We start from the raw sequence: 18180 nt of genomic DNA on the forward strand, positions 1-18180 counted from the left end.
GTGAGCGCACAGGCTGCGTCACAACGGTGTGGACCCTGAAGAATGAAGTCTGGGTAGATTGTAGCAACAAGGTTTGTCAACCAAGTACTGGGAAGGCCAGCAGATCTTCTCCTCCCTCCGCCCCCCTGCAAACAGTCTGGCTCGGATGAACTTTCTTTCTATTTTTAGTGACTAACATCAATATGTTTTCACGCTCACGGCCCTGAAGAGAGGACACAGCAGCTGTCATGTTATTACTGAGTGGCTTTTCTTTCCGCGCTTGTCTCGCACGGGCACCGCTCCCAGGTCCCTGATGAGGCGCAGAGTGCCGAGGGCCTGGGGTGGGGCATCGCCAAAGTGGGTCTGCGCCTGAAGCACACGCCGCCCGGGAAATAAAGATGGCGGACAGCCGTGAGTCCTGGACGTGTTCACAGCACAATACGCTCACACACTGTGGTCTGTGAGGGGGTGGGCAGGTGGGGAGAGCGACACCACAGCATCTAGAACTATGAGGTTGATTTCTTCGGTTTGAGGCAGACAGATGCTTTATGATGTGCCTTACATTTGGGTTGGAACATTCTAGAGCTCGTGCTTGACTACGTTGGGAGGAGGGAAAAAGCAACCCCCCCCCCCGCCCCCCATGGTTGAGAGAAAAAGCTGTTGCCGGAGCAGTTGCAGGACAGAGGAGACCCCACTTGGAGGACTCCCCCCATATTTTAATTCCAAACCTGCTGGTGCCACCAATATTCTGTGGCACAACAGCTTCTGAGGGCTCCCAGGGAGCCTGGGGTCCCACAGGAGGGCTCAGTACGGCAAAGGACCGGCTAGGAGGGCAGGACCAAGCCACTCTCACTTTAACCGAGGCACAGAGTTGCACGCGGGGCTCTTTACGAGGTGGCCTCGTTAAAAGCGCGTTCTTATGCTAGAGAACAAGTAGAGGTAACTTCTGGGGAAGCCACTGAAGAGCGGAGCTCAATCACAGAGAATTCTGAAGTAGCTCAAGTCGTCCTCAGTTCCTTCTGTCTCTCCGGCCCAGTCTCTCCTGGCTGACCTTTCACCTCACCTACCCCATGGCTACGAGGGCCACCCTCTCTGACCTGGGTCCTCCTCTTCTCATCCATCATAACGTCCTGTCATGTGTCACTCCAAACTCCAATTAACAAGTCAGGGGGTTTTACCACCATGTTATATCCTTTGCACTATTTACTTGCTTTTGATGGGAGATTCCTGGAGATGCAAAGACTTGCTCAGAAAGCATGCATTTGGGGCACCAGGGTGCTGGGGTGTGCCGTGCTGGTGCAGTGTGTGTGTGTGTGTGTGTGTGTGTGTGTGTGTGTGTGTGTGTTGTGCAGGTGTACTGTGCGTGTGTTCAGGCCCCATGGTGGCTGTATACACACAACTGTCCACTAGTGTGTCTGGGGGTGGGGGTGGGGGGGACAGAGGAAGGACCTCCCCATCGCAGGGCCAAGGAGATCAGTGCGGTTCATCCTGCTTCCGGGAGCGGCTGCCAGGGTCTCAGGGCCACCAGCCCCAAGTTTTGGTGTCTGTAGCTGCCAGGCCATGAGGCTGGTGGCTCTAACCTGACCCCTCCGAAAGCCCTGAGCGGCGGCACCGTCCCTCCCAGAGCAGACAAGCCTGGGTCTCCGGGACTCCAGAGGGCCGCGCAAGCAGGTGCCCACGGGCTGGATGCCTCGGGCGCGCCAACGTCTGGCAGTGGGTTCCCACAGCGACACCTAAGGCGGCCATGGCCCCGTGGAGGCCTGAGGGCGCAGGCGGTCCGTGGGGGCGGGAGGCAGGAAGGGGGGCCCGGGGTCCTGCCCGCCCCGCCCGGTGCCTACCTGAGTTGGAGCGCTTCTTCGGGGCCTTGAGGCTGCGGCAGCGGCCGCCCACGGAGCTGCTGTTGTCGCTCGTGGAGTCGTGCGCGGAGGACGCGCTGCCGGTGGCCTCGCTGTCGCGCGGCACGCTCTCGTAGCCGCTGCTGCCGCCGCTGTGGTAGAACAGGGCCGTCTTGCCCATGGCGGGCGGCAGCTCGCCGCTCAGCACGCTGCTGTTGTCGCTGCCGTGGCCGCTGCTGCAGCGGTGCGGCCGGCGCGGCGGCGTCACCTTGCTGTAGGGCGAGGGCAGCGGGGGCGCGGCCGGCCGCTCGTCGCCCCCCGCGCGCCCGCCCGCGCCGCCCTGCAGCAGCTCGGAGATGCGCCCGTTGACGGCGCGCGGCGGCGGCTTGCCGGCGGGCCCGGCGCCCCGGCTGCGGCTGAGGGACTGCGTGGACCAGGACGTGGGCTTGGCGCTGGCCGCCAGCCCCGGGCTCTGGCCCACCGCCTGCGGCAGGGACTTGGTGGAGAAGCTGAGCGTCTTGGTGGTGGCGGTGGCCAGGCTGCGCGCCTTGGGGCTGGCCAGCAGGAGCTTGCTCACCGCCGAGATCTTGCACGTGCCGGCCTTGGGCGACGCGACGACGCCGGGGGCGCCGGCGGCGGCGGCGGCGGCGGCGGCGGGCGGCGCGGGGCCCAGGGCGGTGGGCGAGGCCCCGGCGCCCCCGCGGCCCGGGCTCCTCCCCGCGCGGGGCATCGTGCTGTCCTTGCCCGCGTGCGCCCGCCAGCTCCCCGCGCACAGGCTCTCGGCCCTCTCCAGCGACAGGCACTCGTAGTGGCTGACGGTGGCCCTGCCGAGGGAGTTGGTCCTGCTGGCCAGCTGCTCCAGCTTGGCGCTGAACAGCCGGCTGCTGCTGCTGGCCTCCTTGGCCTGGCCGCCGGCCTCATCCGGGAACGGGGCCAGGAGGGGCGCCGGGGGGTGCGACGGGCTGCTGGTGCCGCTGCTGCAAGCGCTGTGCTGGGGGCTGGCCCGGTTCTTCTGGTCCAGGCTGGACTTGCGGACCGGCGGCAGAGGGGGCGTCCCTTTGGGCCGGGCCAGCATACAGTGCTTGGGCGACGCCGCCTTCCTCTCCAGGGCCGCCTTGCAGGGCGAGGTGCCTTGGGCGCTGCCCAGCCCGTTGGTCTCCGCGGCACAGTGGTAGAACGGACTGCCCGGCTCCTCCTGCCGGCTGGCCTTCTGGAAAGCCCTGGGAAGGCTGCTGGCCTTCAGGCCTCTGTTGGGGTGCACGGGGCTCTGGGCGGCCACACCGGGCAGGGCCATCTCACAGCCATCCGCAACCCTCCTGAGGTTGTCGCTCCCGGGGGAAGCGGACACCTCACCGCTGCTGCTGCTCAGCCTGTCCCCAGGGCTGGCCTTCCTGTCCTGCTCTGCTCTGGCCTCAGGCTTTGCGGGGGGGCCTGTGGCGGCCTCACGCCCGGCCCCTTCTTCACCGGGATAGGCGCTCTCTTTCTTTACCTCCTCTTCCCGTTTTAGCCAAGGGTCCTCAAATCTCATCTCTGTCTTCGCACCGGCTTCCCGGCTGTCCTGGGGCTGGGCTGCTCTGGGCGCTGAGCTCACCGCGGGGGCGACGGACGCCTCGGGCCCTTGGACGGGCCGGGGGCTCACGGCAATGCAGGGGTAGACTGTGATGTTGGTCTTCATGGGGATGTACCCTTCGCAGCTGCTCAGGTCTGCTGTGTTGGAGATGGTGACCATGGCCTTGCCCAGCGTGGATATCTTGCAGCCCTGGATGGGGGTCGCCTTGTCGAAAGAGTCCTCCCCCACGTCAGACAGGATGAGCAAACCGTCGGGGCCCGCCTCGGGCTTCTCCCGGCACACCACGGGGCTGCTCTGGATGCCGCCGCCCAGCTCCGAGGCCGGAGGATCGGCCATGGCCTCCCCGTGCCCGAAGCACGTCTGGGCGATGAAACTGTGGCAGGACTGCTCGCCATCGCTGCCGGCGCTCACCTCGCTCAGCCAGGAGCTGATGGAGGAACGTTGGCTCCCGGCCTCGCGGGCCTTCTCGTCCAGGGTCAGCTTCGGGAGGGGCAGGAACTGCGTGATGCTGACCTCGGACACGGGGGCCACGCTGGAGTAGCACTCGAGATCCTCGCTGATGCTGCCGATGATGCTGACGGGCCGGGAGCCCGAGGCCAGGGCCTGCACGGAGCAGTCGCTGTTGAAGCTGATGATGCTGGTGGGGCGGCCGCCGTCCAGGACGCCGCTGATGGTCAGCTCCTCCACCAGCGTGAACACCAGCTCGTCCTCGCCGTTCAGCTCCAGGGGCTGCTGCACCGTCACCGTCGTGGTGCTCAGGACCTCCTTCTTGGGGTCTGGAGAGGTGGCCCCCTGGTGCTCGTCATCGACCGGGCTTTCGGGGAACCCTTGGCTTCCAGCGGACATGGACTTCTTCAGAACCTGGGGGCTCATTCCAACTGGGGGGGTTCGCACCTCAGGCTGCAGCAGGGACTCGCTGGATGCCGTGCAGGCGTCCTTGCTCAAGGGAGGCAGGGGGGCAGGAGAGGGCAGGACACCCTTCTGGGTGTAGACTTTGCACCTCTGGGAGGGAGAGCTGGCCGGCTTGTACTCGGAGGTCTTGGACAGGCTGGCGATGCCCAGCCGCGGGGACCCCATCGGCCTGGGCTTGCCTTCCACGAAGCCACAGGAGTTCAGGCTTTCTCGGCTGCTCTGGAGGCTGGGGCTCTGCGTGAGCTGGGAAGCAGCGTGCTGGCCGCCGCCGCTGCCCGGGATGCTCCTGGGCGAGGCAGGGCTGGGGCTGCCGGGCAGAGCCGGGGTGGGGCCGGGCGAGTGATTCCTCTGCATCTTGGAGGCGGGAGGGTCGGTGCCTTCTCTGTCAGTTAGCTGCCCGTCGGACCCGGCCTCTTCCTTCTCAGACTCACAGAGTGGGTTGGCCCCAGCCGCCTGGCTTAACGGGGGACCCTTGCCTGCTTGCTGGGCCCCAAACTGGACCGGCAGCTCTTCGAAAGGAAACTGACTGGGCTCCTCGCTGCCGTCGATACAGTCCAGCCTCTCCTGCAGCTCGGCAAACGTGTTGCACTTCAGACAGTCCCTTTCCGACTTGCCGGCCGCAGCCCCTCCGGCCTCCGGGGGCCGGCCGTCGCCCCGTGCCTTCTGCAGGGCGGGCACGATGGGGACAAAGTCTGGGGGGCCCTCGTTGTCGGTGAGCTCTTTGTCGGAGAGGGCCGTGCCGTTGGGCCCGATGTAGATGACCGTGTCGCAGGACTGCTCGCTGCTCGAGGAGTAGTCGGGGTCGCTGGAGAGCGGGGGGATGGGGAAGTCCGGGTCCCCCGCGGCCCTGGCGTGGAAGGGTCTCAGCTGGGTGGGCCTTCGCATCCTGCCTTCCTCGCAGGAGCTCTCCCCACCGGACGAGCTTGACGTGTACTGAAGATGAGAGCTGGGAGGTTAGCAGGGGCGGGCCTCCCGGCGAGCCCACAGCGACTCCGAACAGGCCCCCCAGGCCACCCCGGTTCCCCTCCCTGCGTCAGGCTGTTCCTCGTGGTGCGTCAGGCCGGCCTGCCCCAGCTTGCCACCACACCGTGGCCTCTAGTGAGAACGGCCCATGTGGCATGCTGGGGAACAGAGCCTGCTCAGGACAGGTGACCAGCCCGGGCCCCGGGTGACCTCCTAAGGGCAGACAGGTCACTACCGTGGCATACCCCAGCCGTCTGTGGTACCCTGCGTCACACAGGTTGTAAAGGCCCATTTTTGACCCCCCCCCCCCCCCCACATACACAGAAAGACACAAAAAGGAAAAAGCTTCCCGCTTCACCAGCTGGCCTGGTGACCACAGTTGTGATGGCTTTCTGCCACATTCTGGTCATGCCACCAGGGTCCTGGCTTTGCCTCTGCCCGAGAAAGCAAGGCTGGTAGTTTCTGCCAGGCTCCTCGCATCCACAAGAAACCACTGTATTCACGTGGCAAAGCCCAGGAGCCCATAAATGATTCCTGGAAATGCGGGAAAGTAGCACCATGTGAGCAAAGCACTAATCCAAAGATGGGCTCAGCCAGTCGCAGGACAGGGTCTCCATCTACGTGGGACCAGGGCAGGGAGGGAGACACGGAGTGTTTCCCGTCCTACCCAGATGCCTGACGTGGGCCTAGTGCTCCCGGTTAGGGGTCCAGGCTGGATGACCAGCAGCTGGCGAGGCTAGGGGGCGCGGACTTCATCCTCCTCCCCCCCACCCGACCCGACCATCGTCAGCATCGCCTGCCCCCCCCCACCCCCGCCCCCGCGCTCGGGGATTAGGAATACCGGCTCGGCTCCAGGGTAGGGCTCCCAAAGCATCTACACCCGCTGCACCCCCTGGGAGCTCCCTACCTTCGTCTTCTTTTTCTTCATCCTCAAGACTCTCGAGGCGATCTGGATGGTGGACAGGGTCTCTGCGTAGTTGCCGGCGGCCGCCGAGATGTGCGCGATCATGGTGGTGCGACAGTTCACGTTCCCCAGGGACTCTCGCAGCAGCATGGTGAGTTTGCTCTCTCTGCCAAACAAAGTGAATTAAGGCTGCATTAGTGGGTCATGCTTCACGTTGGCTGTCAGGGTAGGACTGCGGGCCTCCACGTGGCTTTTTTGTTGTGGGCAGCAGGGTTCCCCCCCCCCCATTTTCAAAAAAAAGGGCGTACTAATTAACATCATTTTCTAGCACACGGCTGTTTGTAGCAGGCAGCCGAGCAAGGGCTTCCAACCCCAAGAATGGAATCCATGTGACACATCTCCCTTGGCACTCGTGTCCCGCTCCTGGGTAAGCCCGTGCGTCTGTGTGCGCCCACCGGGCGCTGTGCACGACGGGACCTGGAGATAGGAACTGGAGGAAGGGAGAAGACGGCTCTGTGACTGATTCGGCAGGCCGCGTGCACACACAGCCCTTCTTTGCAAGTGTCTGTGCGCGAGCGGTCCCTGCAAGGCAAAGTGGTTTGCCAGCCACGAACCTGCGTGCTAGATCCGTGTGTCTGCAACGTACCCAGTTTGTTTGCGAGAGTGGCAAGCACTTTATCACCATCTGTCTCTTCCTCTCGTGCCTGCACGTGGCGGCAATGCAGGAGAAGGTGTCTGTGTTCCCGATTACGAGTGGAGAAACAGAGACGCGGGCCCGAGCACTCAATCCGTCAGCCACAGAACGCAGACCTTTCTAGAAAGGCCTCCTCTGGGGACTCCGCAGGTGCCGTGTGGGGCCAGGGCCCTGAGTGGTGATAATGAGGCTCAGGACTTTACAGACGGTGGTTGCAGGCTCTTCCAAAACTGACCTGGAGTGATGGTGCATGTGTTTCCATTCCTGCACGTGTCCCAACAGTCTCCCTGCCTCGCTCTTAAAAGGCTTCTGCTTACGTCATCATCAGCCCTCTCCTCTCAACTGCTGCCAGATGTCATTTCACCTCTGGAAGCTTCCCTGATCCCGAAGGCGGAGGCAGCCTCTGCGTCTCCCGTGCCCTGTGTGCATAGCTGTGCGTTGTGTTCAGAATGCCAGGTTCTGGGGGCTCGTCCTCACGTCCGTGTCCCCACCAGGCTGTCAGCCGGCCACCCCCGCAGAGCTCCCTGGAGAGGGACCGTCCAGCTCGGCAGACCCGGTGTGAGAGGCAGGCTGCCGTCTGCAGAGATCAGGCCTTGGAAATGGGGAAACCCTTTCACACGTGACCTGCATGGGGCCTTCGGGGAGGAAGACTGCGGGGTGAGAGCCAGAGTTTGCCTTTTCCATCTGGAACCAATTAAGGTGTCAGTTCGGGACGCCGGGCTCACTCTGGCTCAGTTCCAGGGCAATTAAAAAAAAACGCATCAGGGTTTTCCTTCAGCCGAAATCGTCAGTGATGAAAGTCGTGGAAGGAGGGTGTTGCGGACTGAATGCAAGCAAGCTAACCCCCAAAGTGACGCCATCAGGAGGAGGGGGCCTTCGGGAGGTGACCGGTCACAAGGGCAGTGCTGTCATCGACGAGAACAGCGCTCTTATAAGGGGGACTTCCGGGGGAGTTGGCTCGCTCCTTCTGCCATCGGAGGCTGTCACCAGAAGGCAGCCGTCTATGAACCAGGAAGCTGCCTCCCCGAACACCAGACCTGCTAACACCTTGTTGAACCTCCAGCCTTCAAAGCTCTGAGACATACATGTCTGCTGTTTGAGGCCCTCCGTCTGTGGTTATTTTTTCAGAGCGGCCTCAACGGACTGAGACACGGAAGGGGGTGTGCAGAAGGAGCGAGGCCTCGCTGCAAACACTCATCTGCCTTCAAAATGTGTCCAGCAGGCAGGTCACGGATGCCACCAGAGCTGACAGCCAGACGGGAGGTCGGGTCCCACCCCCGGCACACACTCTTCGCGGAGACCCTGCATCTGCCTGAGTCTAGGGTATTGTCTTCACTGTGTCTTCAACGTTTATTTATTTTTGGGACAGAGAGAGACAGAGCATGAACGGGGGAGGGGCAGAGAGAGGGAGACACAGAATCAGAAACAGGCTCCAGGCTCCGAGCCATCAGCCCAGAGCCCGACGCGGGGCTCGAACTCCCGAACCGCGAGATCGTGACCTGGCTGAAGTCGGACGCCCAACCGACTGCGCCACCCAGGCGCCCCTTCACTGTGTCTTCGAGTGGAAGACAGATCCCATCAGGGGGAAGTCGTGACCGCTGCAGTCAATTCCTAATGTCCGAGGTGGTTGTGGTCTATTAAGTCTCTGTGAACCCTGAAGCAGTGAGTCCAGATGGGAACGGTTCCTTGGGGCCACTGGTCAGTTTCCCGTCAATGAATCGATCGATACATAACCTTGTTTCACGTGTTTCTGTTTAGAACACCTGATTTAATACACGTTCCTTACAAATGGTGAACTACGTGCACTATTTCTTTAGAACAAAACACTAGCTGAGGAGGGTTTATTTTTCTGACCCTAGGTAATAAGAACATAAATTTCTTTGGCTTTTTCAGCCTCACAATATTGTCCACTATGCTTTTTTTTTTTTTTTTTTTTGGAATTTTTAAATTATTTATTTATTTTTCATGTTTTTATTTTTGAGGGAGAGAGAGAGGCAGAGACAGAGCATGAGCAGGGGAGGGGCAGAGGGAGACACAGACTCTGAAGCAGGCTCCAGGCTCAGACTCTGGCACAGACTCTGAAGCAGGCACAGAGCCCGACGCGGGGCTCGAACACACTAGCGGTGAGATCATGACCTGAGCCGAAGTCGGACGCTCAACCAACGGAGCCACCCAGGCGCCCTGATGTTTTTTTGTTTTTGTTTTTGTTTTTAATTTGATCATCTTATGAATCCATAAAGAGAGCCTTTTATCTGTGGTTTCATCATGCATTTTAGATGTTACTTAACTCTTTCTGAAGCAGCCTGATGCACAGGTCAGTGAATTCCCTCTTCCTCTTTCTGGATGTACCATATTGTTGACTCGTTAACACTGAATTCATGCCAAACGGCACTACAACTCATGCCTGAACGAGGCTTCTCGAAGATACATATTTTCTCCGTAAGGCACGTCACTGCCTTCTCACACCAACGAACGCTGGGCCACCCCCACAGCACTGTGCTTGGGGGCCTTTTCGGCAGTGAAACCACCAACAAAAAGCACACAGATACAAACAACGTGGCACCAAACAGGACTCCGAAGAGGAGCCTTGTTTACAAGAAGAGAGGCGAGACGAGGAGGCAGAGGGCTGGCTTGTCCCATCTCAGCTGGGGACGGCACATCGAGCCACCCCACGTTTGGGCCGCCGTGCACATCCGCAAACGACAGCAAAGGCGCCACTCGAGCTGAGTTTGAACATGATTCGTAAACACGGAACCTGCAGCTGATGAGGATCACGTGTCCCATGAAGTCCCCTGGCGTGAATGCCTGCTAACCGTCGTGCTCTGCTGAGGGCACGCTCCCTCCTGCGTGTGACCGCGTGTCCGTCCTCAGGAAGAGGGGTCAGGAGGAGCAGGCAGAACACGGTTACGTCGCACTGTCTGCCCTGTGCATTTCCACCCTGCTCCCCCTTCACCAGTCAATCGTAGGATGATTTTTTTTTCCCCAAGTCCACACTGTCGGAAGAAGCCGGGGCACGTTGCTTGGCAACCGGCGTTTTAGCTCTCCTCGAGGAAAGCCAGTAAAACTGCTGACAAGACTCTTTCACACGGGCCTCTCTAGACTCTAAAACATAGCCTTATGGGAATGAAAAATGGTGGCTATAAAGCTTGGGTTCTCTTCCGCCTCGTGATGATCTTTTAACTTGGAACAAAGACAGTTAAGTTGGGGAGGGAAGGTGAAGGAAGGGGCAGGGTACTAAAGGCTGAAAACTGCGGATTTAACTTGGTGGCTGGGGTAGGAAAATAAAAAGATTCAGAAGAGTTTCCAGGGCAAGAGTCAGCACGGACTCAGTCTGCGTCTCTGGGTTACGGCTGAGGCAGGAGGAAGGGAAACGCACAGGTGCAGGGCCAGTGGCCCCCAAGGCCCAGCTCCAGGCTGGATGGGGGACTTAGGGGCCATGTGGGAGGGGTCCTTGCTGCGCAGGATGGCGTGGGTGGGGGGCAGGACCCGACTGCGGTCCGGGGAAGGCCTGGGCCAGTCTTCCAAGCCCCCATGTGCCCGGCACACATATTCACCTCCTTCCCACCTCACCCTGCATACATCTTTTATTTTATTTTCTATTTCTTTTCAATGGTTATTTATTTTTGAGAGAGAGACAGAGACAGAGCACGAGCGGGGGAGGGGCAGAGAGAGAGGGAGACAGAATCCGAAGCAGGCTCCAGGCTCTGAGCTGTCAGCACAGAGCCCGATATGGGGCCCAATCCCATGCACTGTGAGATCATGAAGTCGGAGCCTTAACTGACTGAACCACCCAGGCGTCCCTGCACACACCTTTTAAAATGGGTTTTGCGGGGCGCCTGGGTGGCTCAGTCGGTTAAGCGTCCGACTTCGGCTCAGGTCACGATCTCGCGGTCCGTGAGTTCGAGCCCCACGTCGGGCTCTGGGCTGACAGCTCAGAGCCTGGAGTCTGCTTCCGATTCTGTGTCTCCCTCTCTCTCTGCCCCTCCCCCGTTCATGCTCTGTCTCTCTCTGTCTCAAAAATAAATAAACGTTAAAAAAAATTAAAAACAAAAATAAAATGGGTTTTGGAACCATGTCTTCCTTTAAAAAATAAACCGACCTTTTATTAGACAAAAGAATGGGAGAGTGAACAAATGGTAATGGTAATAATTCAAAAAGAGCACGATGAGCAGGTGGTCCTCTAGGGCAGGCCCTGCAGGCCAACTCCAGCCCACCACCTGTTGTTGTAAATAAAGTTTTATCGGAACACAGCCACACCTGTTTGTTAACATATTGCCTCTCACTGTTCTCGTGCTGCAACAGCAGAGTCGAGTAGTGGCGATGGAGCCCGAGTGGCCCATCAAGCCACAAATGTTTACTCTCTGCTCCTTTACGGAAAAAAGGGTGTTATTTTTGACCTGTGTTCTAGAGTAACAACATAACGCGGTCTCATCCCAGACACGGCACCAAAGAGTCAGCAAGCTGAGCCTGAAGGTGGGCCGCGACTTCCTTACTATTCAACGATCTCTTCCTGAGTGGACATTCTGCGTTGTCTCTCTTTTAGTTGAGATGTTTCGCAAGGGGAGAGCGGAAGTCCGAATAATGGAAACCGGCGAGGGACAAATCCCGAGCTATAGGCTCACTCGAGCACCGGGACACAGCTATGGGCAACTGCCCGGATCACCTCCCGTTTCATCCAGAAGCAGAGCCCGTCCTTCTGAAGGGGCTGTGAGGCTGGGCCCGTTATCTGCAGCGGCCCGTTCAGGAGACACGGTATTGAGCACGTCGGGTACCATACAGGTGCCAGATCACGCTCTATCCAGTGAGGGACACACGCGGGTAAAGCGCATTGTGACATCATCGTTAAAGCCAATGACACAAGGACATCTAATACTACACACGATAAGGAAAGCGTCCTCCAGCCTGAGGGGCATCCCCAGTCACTGTGACTCCCACACCTCCACAGTGACAGCACCGTCCGTCTCCTTGGCTGGGATTCCCCTATGTGGTGTTTATTTGTTGAGGTCCCTAAAACACCCAACAAAACTCTGAATTCCTTTCTGAAAGGGTGGTCCAGAATCCATGGCTCATTATTCGTTGACCCTCCGGAGCGGCAACCCTCCCAACTGGTGAGGGGTACAGGTCCCCTGATGAAATACAATACCCGCATCACGCTGCAGTGTCAGCCCGAGAATTTCACAAGAAAAAGGCCACGCCTTTCCTGAGCAGTGTTAAATATGCTCCTTTTCCAGAAAGGTGGGGAGGAACCCTGGAGGCAGAAAGTGGGGCATCTGTGAACCATGTCCTTCTGAAGGAGACAGAGACGGCCAGCTCTGAATCACCACGTCGGGCGGCCTGACGACAGCACCACAGGACGACCTTCTTTCACGCCCTGCTTCCCATGAGAGAGACACCACAGGTGTCCACTGGTAACGTGTGTGGGGGTCCTTCAGCACCCACACCGCGAGGGCTCAGAATCAAGCAAGACAAGACTGTGCCTTTTCCCTCATGTCAGCTCTTAATGAAGTGTGGAAAGAAAGGAGCTTAGTTAATCCAGAAGACTAATTAAGCTCCGGGAGAATTTGCAAGAGAGAGAGTCCTGTGGGTGGCAAGAGTCACAGCAGACATATACACCAGAAACACGGGCACACGGCTACCCACGCTGCCGCACGCAGGCCTGCTTTCCTCCAGAAACACGACAGTGTTTTCCTTTAAGTGATACACCATCGGTATTGAAGAATGGAGACCACGCACACGGAACTCAGGTGGGTGTCAGAGACCCAGATCAAGGTAACAATGAACATTTAAATGCCAAAAAAAAAAAAACAACCCACGTTGGCAACCCTCATATTCTGTTTTTGAGAGAGAGAGAGAGAGAGAGCAAGAGAGTGCAACACTCCATGCTCAGCATGGGGCCGGAGGCGGGGCTCAATCCCACGACCCTGGGATCCTGACCTCAGCTGAAATTCAGAGTTGGACGCTCAACCCACAGATCCTCCCAGTTGCCCCATCACTCACATTAAGGATATGACCCTGGAGCCACACGGCATTCCGGAAAGCATCCCACTTCCCATCCGCTTTACCTGTAAGCTGCCAGAATGTGTTGTAGAGCCTCAGGCCGACAGCTTGACCCGCTGGGCATGAGTTGCTAGGTCACAGGCCAGCTCCAAGGGTTCTGACCTCCCTGCTCTGCCCCCAGGCCCCAGACCCCTGCATTTACCCACTGGCCACCAGGAGGAGAGAGGAGAGTGAAAAGGAAGCACGAACAGAAAGGAAGAGAAGAGGCAGATTAAAATCGTGAATTTGGGCCGAGTCTGGACACTCAAATGGAATTTTCCACTCTCTCTCCCACTGACCCTGCCTCCTTCCTATTTACATCCTACTGGTCTGTGAACATCCTTTCTTACCATCTCCTGATGGGTCGCTAGTGAGTGACCTCCTGAGGCCAGCCTAAGTATTGGGGACCAGGGTCCCAAGACATCAGCATCCATGGCCCAATGTGGACCACATCTGTGTTTTTGTCTTTGTTTTTGTTTTTACCCCATCAGAAACAGGGTTGAGCAGAGGACACCAGCCCCACTGGGTGAGGGCAATTCTCGTGCCTCTGTCTTCTAGGTCCCAAGGACATGCCTTCTTGACACTGTTGAGTTGACAGATTGAAATACATGCATCCACAGGGGAAGAGCACTTCCCTCGAGTTTATTTATTTGTAAGGGTGTTGCTGACTCCCTTCTCACGACTGCTTCACAGACCTGCACGCTTTCGGGAGGAGACTTTTCGCGCCTCCTCTTTGGGGAAGCCGTCTGCTCTGCAGGAACGGCCTTCACTCAGCAATGTTCCCCTCAAGGGTGCCAACCTCTCAAGGCATGAACGATCTGGATTCTGGTACCACAGAAGAACCAAGAGCTTGGTACAGACCAAGCTATCCTAATGCATTTTCAAAAGGAATAACGTGAAGTTGCTGTGGTTTGGGCATTACGCCATTTGTCCCGCAAACAGTGTGAGCAGGTCTCACTGTGGGACGCTGGGGAGCGGAGTGCAAAATGGGGCAAACCTCCTTCAGTGACAGGGGCTCTGGCTTGTACGATAAAGCACCGGCAAAACCAGCCCCTATTTCTGGCACGTGTGTTAGAGGAGCTTCTGGAAGCACTGGGCATTTAGCCATGTGAGAGATGGAGAGTTCTCTCATCAGGGGAGAGCTCGGGGAAGGAGCCCGCGGAGAACCACCCGTTGCCAGCTGAAGGGCCAGCCTCTGTGATCTGGCCGGTATACACGTGATGCGGGTGTGTGCCTTGCTTAACCTAAAACTGCCTGTGGGTGGAGGTCCTAAAACTGTAACCAGCTGGGAGTGGACAAGGTTAATCTAACTGTTTGCTCACAGAATTCTTTATTAGACACTGGAGAGCCCTGAGGCACAAACGGCGCCATTTTGGAAGGCTTCTGACACAGAGTAACACACGGGAGCGATGCCTTCTTCCCCGGGCCATCCTGCTTATCCAAGGCTGGCACCATGGCGGCTCCAGAACTCTGGGGGCAGTGCCCAACGAGAAGCAAGAAAGACGGGATGGTGGCCCACAGGGGCCTATGTGAAGCAGTACTGCCCCTGACAGACTAGGCACGTGATGGGCATCCATTTGGAAAATATATGGGTGGAAAGCCAGTTCACGTAAGCTAAAGGTTTCGCGATGCAGGTATGGGTTGGGGCCAATGAAAGCTGCTTTATGACCTGAATAGTTGCCACTGTTCTCAGAGGAAGACAAAGTCTAAGGAAATCTGGGCTGCATGAGTCCAGTGGAACCTGGATATCAGTGTTCCATTTATCTGAATAAGATAAAATTCACAGGAGGTTGGCTTGCTTCATGAGAAAGACCAGCTGTAGGGGTGCCTGCGTGGTTCAGTCGGTTAAGCATCCGACTTCGGCTCAGGTCATGATCTCACGGTTCGTGAGTTCGAGCCCCACATCAGGCTCTGTGCTGACCACTTGCTCAGAGCCTAGAGCCTGTTTCGGATTCTGTGTCTCCCTCTCTCTCTGCCCCTCCCCCACTTGCACTCTGTCTCTCTGTCAAAAATAAATAAATATTAAAAAAAATTTAAAAAACAGAATAAGGGGCGTCTGGGTGGCTCGGTCAGTTGAGCGTCCGACTTCGGCTCAGGTCATGATCTCACAGCTCATGAGTTTGAGCCCCACTTTGGGCTCTGTGCTGACAGCTCAGAGCCTGGATCCTGCTTCAAATTCTGTGTGTTTGTCTCTCTCTCTCTGCCCCTCCTCCACTTGCACTCTGTGCGTGTCTCTCTCTCAAAAATAAACATTAAAAAATTTTTTTTAAAAAAGTTAAAAAAAAGAATGAAAGATCAGCTATAAGCAGTGAATAGTCTCATTAAAATATTTTACGAGAAGTATGTGATATAATTCACTTATATAGCTATCAGAACGTTCAAGTTAAAATTCTAACTTAACCGCTTCAGATTTACCTAATAAGACATACTTGCAATGAGTAACCTGGTTATAATACATGGATTCACTTTTAGAAACTAAAAGTGTTCCATAGAAAGTTTTTGTGTTTTTTTTTGTTTTTTTGTTGTTTGTTTGTTTGTTTTTACATTACTCATTTGCTTAACAACTCAGGCCTTCTCCTCTAGAGCAAGGAAAAATCTCCATCCAGTCTCAGTTATTGGCCACTCAGAATTAGTAGAATCTGAATTGCTCTAAAGAATCTAAGTTCTGCTCAGGAAAACATACATTCCTTCCAAGACCATAGCGCACAGGGATGACAGAAGATACTTGAAAGGTGATTCATGCAATGAGAATCACAGCATTGAAAGTCTGCCGATTCTAGGACACACTCCTGAATGAAGCTGAGAAATAATTTTAGAACCACAGAATATCACAGTTGGAAGGATTCTCAGGGGTCACTGCATTTTCCGATAAAAGAACTGCCATGATAGCAGGTGATCTGCTTTCTGCCAGAATGTTCTTAATGACTGAGAACTTACCAACTCCCGGGGTACGCTATGTAATATCTTTGAATAGCCTCAATTATTAGAAAGCTCTTTCCTGTACTGAACTTAAATCTTCCTTATGCTTCTAACCATGGGCACTCACTCTGTTCTCTGTGAGCACAGAGGGTAAGACTAATTCTTGTGCACACCTTGGCCCTTTACAGTTTAAAAGACATTTATCATATCCTCCTTAGAGGTTCTCTTGCTTGGAAATATTCCCTACTCCTTCCATTGCTCCTCAAACATTTAGTTGGTCGTGCAAACTCATACCAAGCCTCCCTTAGTATGAGTAGTGAAGAATAGGGCTTTGCTCAAAAAGGTCTAGACTTTGTCCTCAGCCTCTGGGAGGTAATCTATGTCATTCCCGTTAGAAGGGTATTTGTTTAAGGTGGGAGCTGACCACACCAGAAAGATCAACCGTGTGATTTAGGTCAGGGGCTTTGGGCTATGCAGGACCAGTCAACCCGTAGACTGAGCACAACCATGTGGGATATCCATCCATCCATCAGTCATGCTATGTAAGGTAGTCCCCCCAAAAACTCTGCACACCAAGGCTCAAGTAAGCTTTCTGGGTGGTAATACTCGCGTGTATGTCACACACTGGCACCGGGAGGATCACACACTTTGCACAGACAGAACAACAGAAGCTTTGTGTTTGGACCACTCTGTGCCTCTTCCTCGGGCTGGTTTTGATCTGTGTCCTTTCTCTGTGATGAATCACAGCTGTGAGTACTTTCAGTGAGGCTGTGAGTCCTCCTACTGAATCACCAAACTCGAGGGGGGTTTCAGGAACCCTTCAAACTCGTACGAGGTGTCAGAAGTCTGGGGCAGACTTGGTGGTTCAAGGATTGCACTCCCAATCCCCACAGTGTGGCTAATTCCAGCCAGCTCTTTTCAGTAAGATCCTGCAACGCTGAGGGTAAAAGCTGTGCTTTTATGTTGACCTTTCTTTTTATTTTGACCTTTCTTTCCAGCAACTTGGACAATGTTAATGGTTAATGACTTATTAGCTCTAGCACAGAAGGGAAAAGATCATATATATATATATGTATGTATATATATACACACACACATAGACACATATGTATATATATATGTGTATATTTATATATATATTTTTTTTTACTTAGTTTAGCATGATCAGGAGCTAAGAATGTCATCACTTTGATGAAAAAAGGAAAGAAAAACTAAAAACAATAACCTAGAAGGCAAATTAGCAGACCTTACATATAGAAAACGGGCCCAAAGGTTTCCCCTGAATTGCCCAAAATTGTGTATGCTAATGAAGTCTACGATGCTACCAAGAGGTGGTTAATGAGTCGGTAACAAGATCCTCTACACTTACTAACCATGCAGACTGATCTGTAATAGATGCACGCTCAGTAATTAATCTACCTGCAGGACCAGATTAAGAGGAATAATAATGTTTCTATTATTACTGCAGTTAAAAATCTTTTTGACGTTTCTTTGTTTTTGAGAGAGAGAGAGAGAGAGAGAGAGAGAGAGAGAGAGAAAGATAGAGAGAGAGAGAAAGAGAGAGACAAGCGAGAGCAGGGGAAGGCAGAGAAAGAGAGGGAGACTGAATCCGAAGCAGGCTCCAGGCTCCAAGCTGTCAGCACAGAGCCCGACGCGGGGCTCAAACCCACGGATTGTGAGATCGTGACCTGAGCCGAAGTTGGACACTTGACCAACTGAGCCACCCAGGCACCCCTATTACTGCAGTTTGGAACATAAATACTATTCTGACATTTCTCACATCATTTGAAGTTTCACTTAACTTTTAAAAATTCACATGGCCTCACAGATGATAGAAGCAGCCTGAGTGTCCGCTGATAGATGGGTAAAGAAGAGGTGTTATATATACACAACGGAATATTACTCAGCCTTTTATGCAAGGAATGAAATCTTGCCATTTGCAAGGACACAGATGGAGCTAGACAGTATAATGCTGAGCAAAACAAGTCAAAGAGAAATACCTTCTGATTTCATTCACAGGTGGAATTTAAGACACAAAACACATGAACGAGAAAAAAAAGAGGCAAACCAAGAAACACACTCTTAACTCTAGAGAACAAACAGGTGGTTACTAGAGGGGTGGTAAAATAGGGGGGCGGGGTGAAACAGGGGATGGGGATTAGGAGTCCACTTATCACAGTGAGCGTTGAGTAATATATACAGTTGTTGAATCACTGTATTGTGAACATCTGAAACTAAGACAACGCTGTAAACTATAAAAAATTCATTGGGCCACAGTTATTATTAATTATCGATGCTTAGACATTTCTACAGTCCAGTCACGTTTTATAGAGCCACTGCCACAGTGTAAAGGGGGAGGATAATTTAT

The 18180-nt window shown here is 55.2% G+C and overlaps 1 protein-coding gene across 2 annotated transcripts in view; it reads right to left on the reverse strand.

The window, feature by feature from the left end:
- The window catches only part of KIF26B (kinesin family member 26B), a 472500-nt gene that overhangs the window by 21565 nt on the left and 432755 nt on the right, over window positions 1–18180 (reverse strand). For both annotated transcript variants that reach the window (XM_043569394.1, XM_043569395.1), the window contains 2 exons: window positions 6167–6329; window positions 1818–5229 (listed from right to left, as the gene is read on the reverse strand). In XM_043569394.1, the coding sequence (XP_043425329.1) occupies window positions 1818–5229; window positions 6167–6329 (3575 nt within the window). The remainder of the gene's footprint in view (window positions 1–1817; window positions 5230–6166; window positions 6330–18180) is intronic.

Source organism: Prionailurus bengalensis, chromosome E4 (assembly GCF_016509475.1).
Source record: "Prionailurus bengalensis isolate Pbe53 chromosome E4, Fcat_Pben_1.1_paternal_pri, whole genome shotgun sequence".
Lineage (NCBI taxonomy): Eukaryota > Metazoa > Chordata > Mammalia > Carnivora > Felidae > Prionailurus > Prionailurus bengalensis.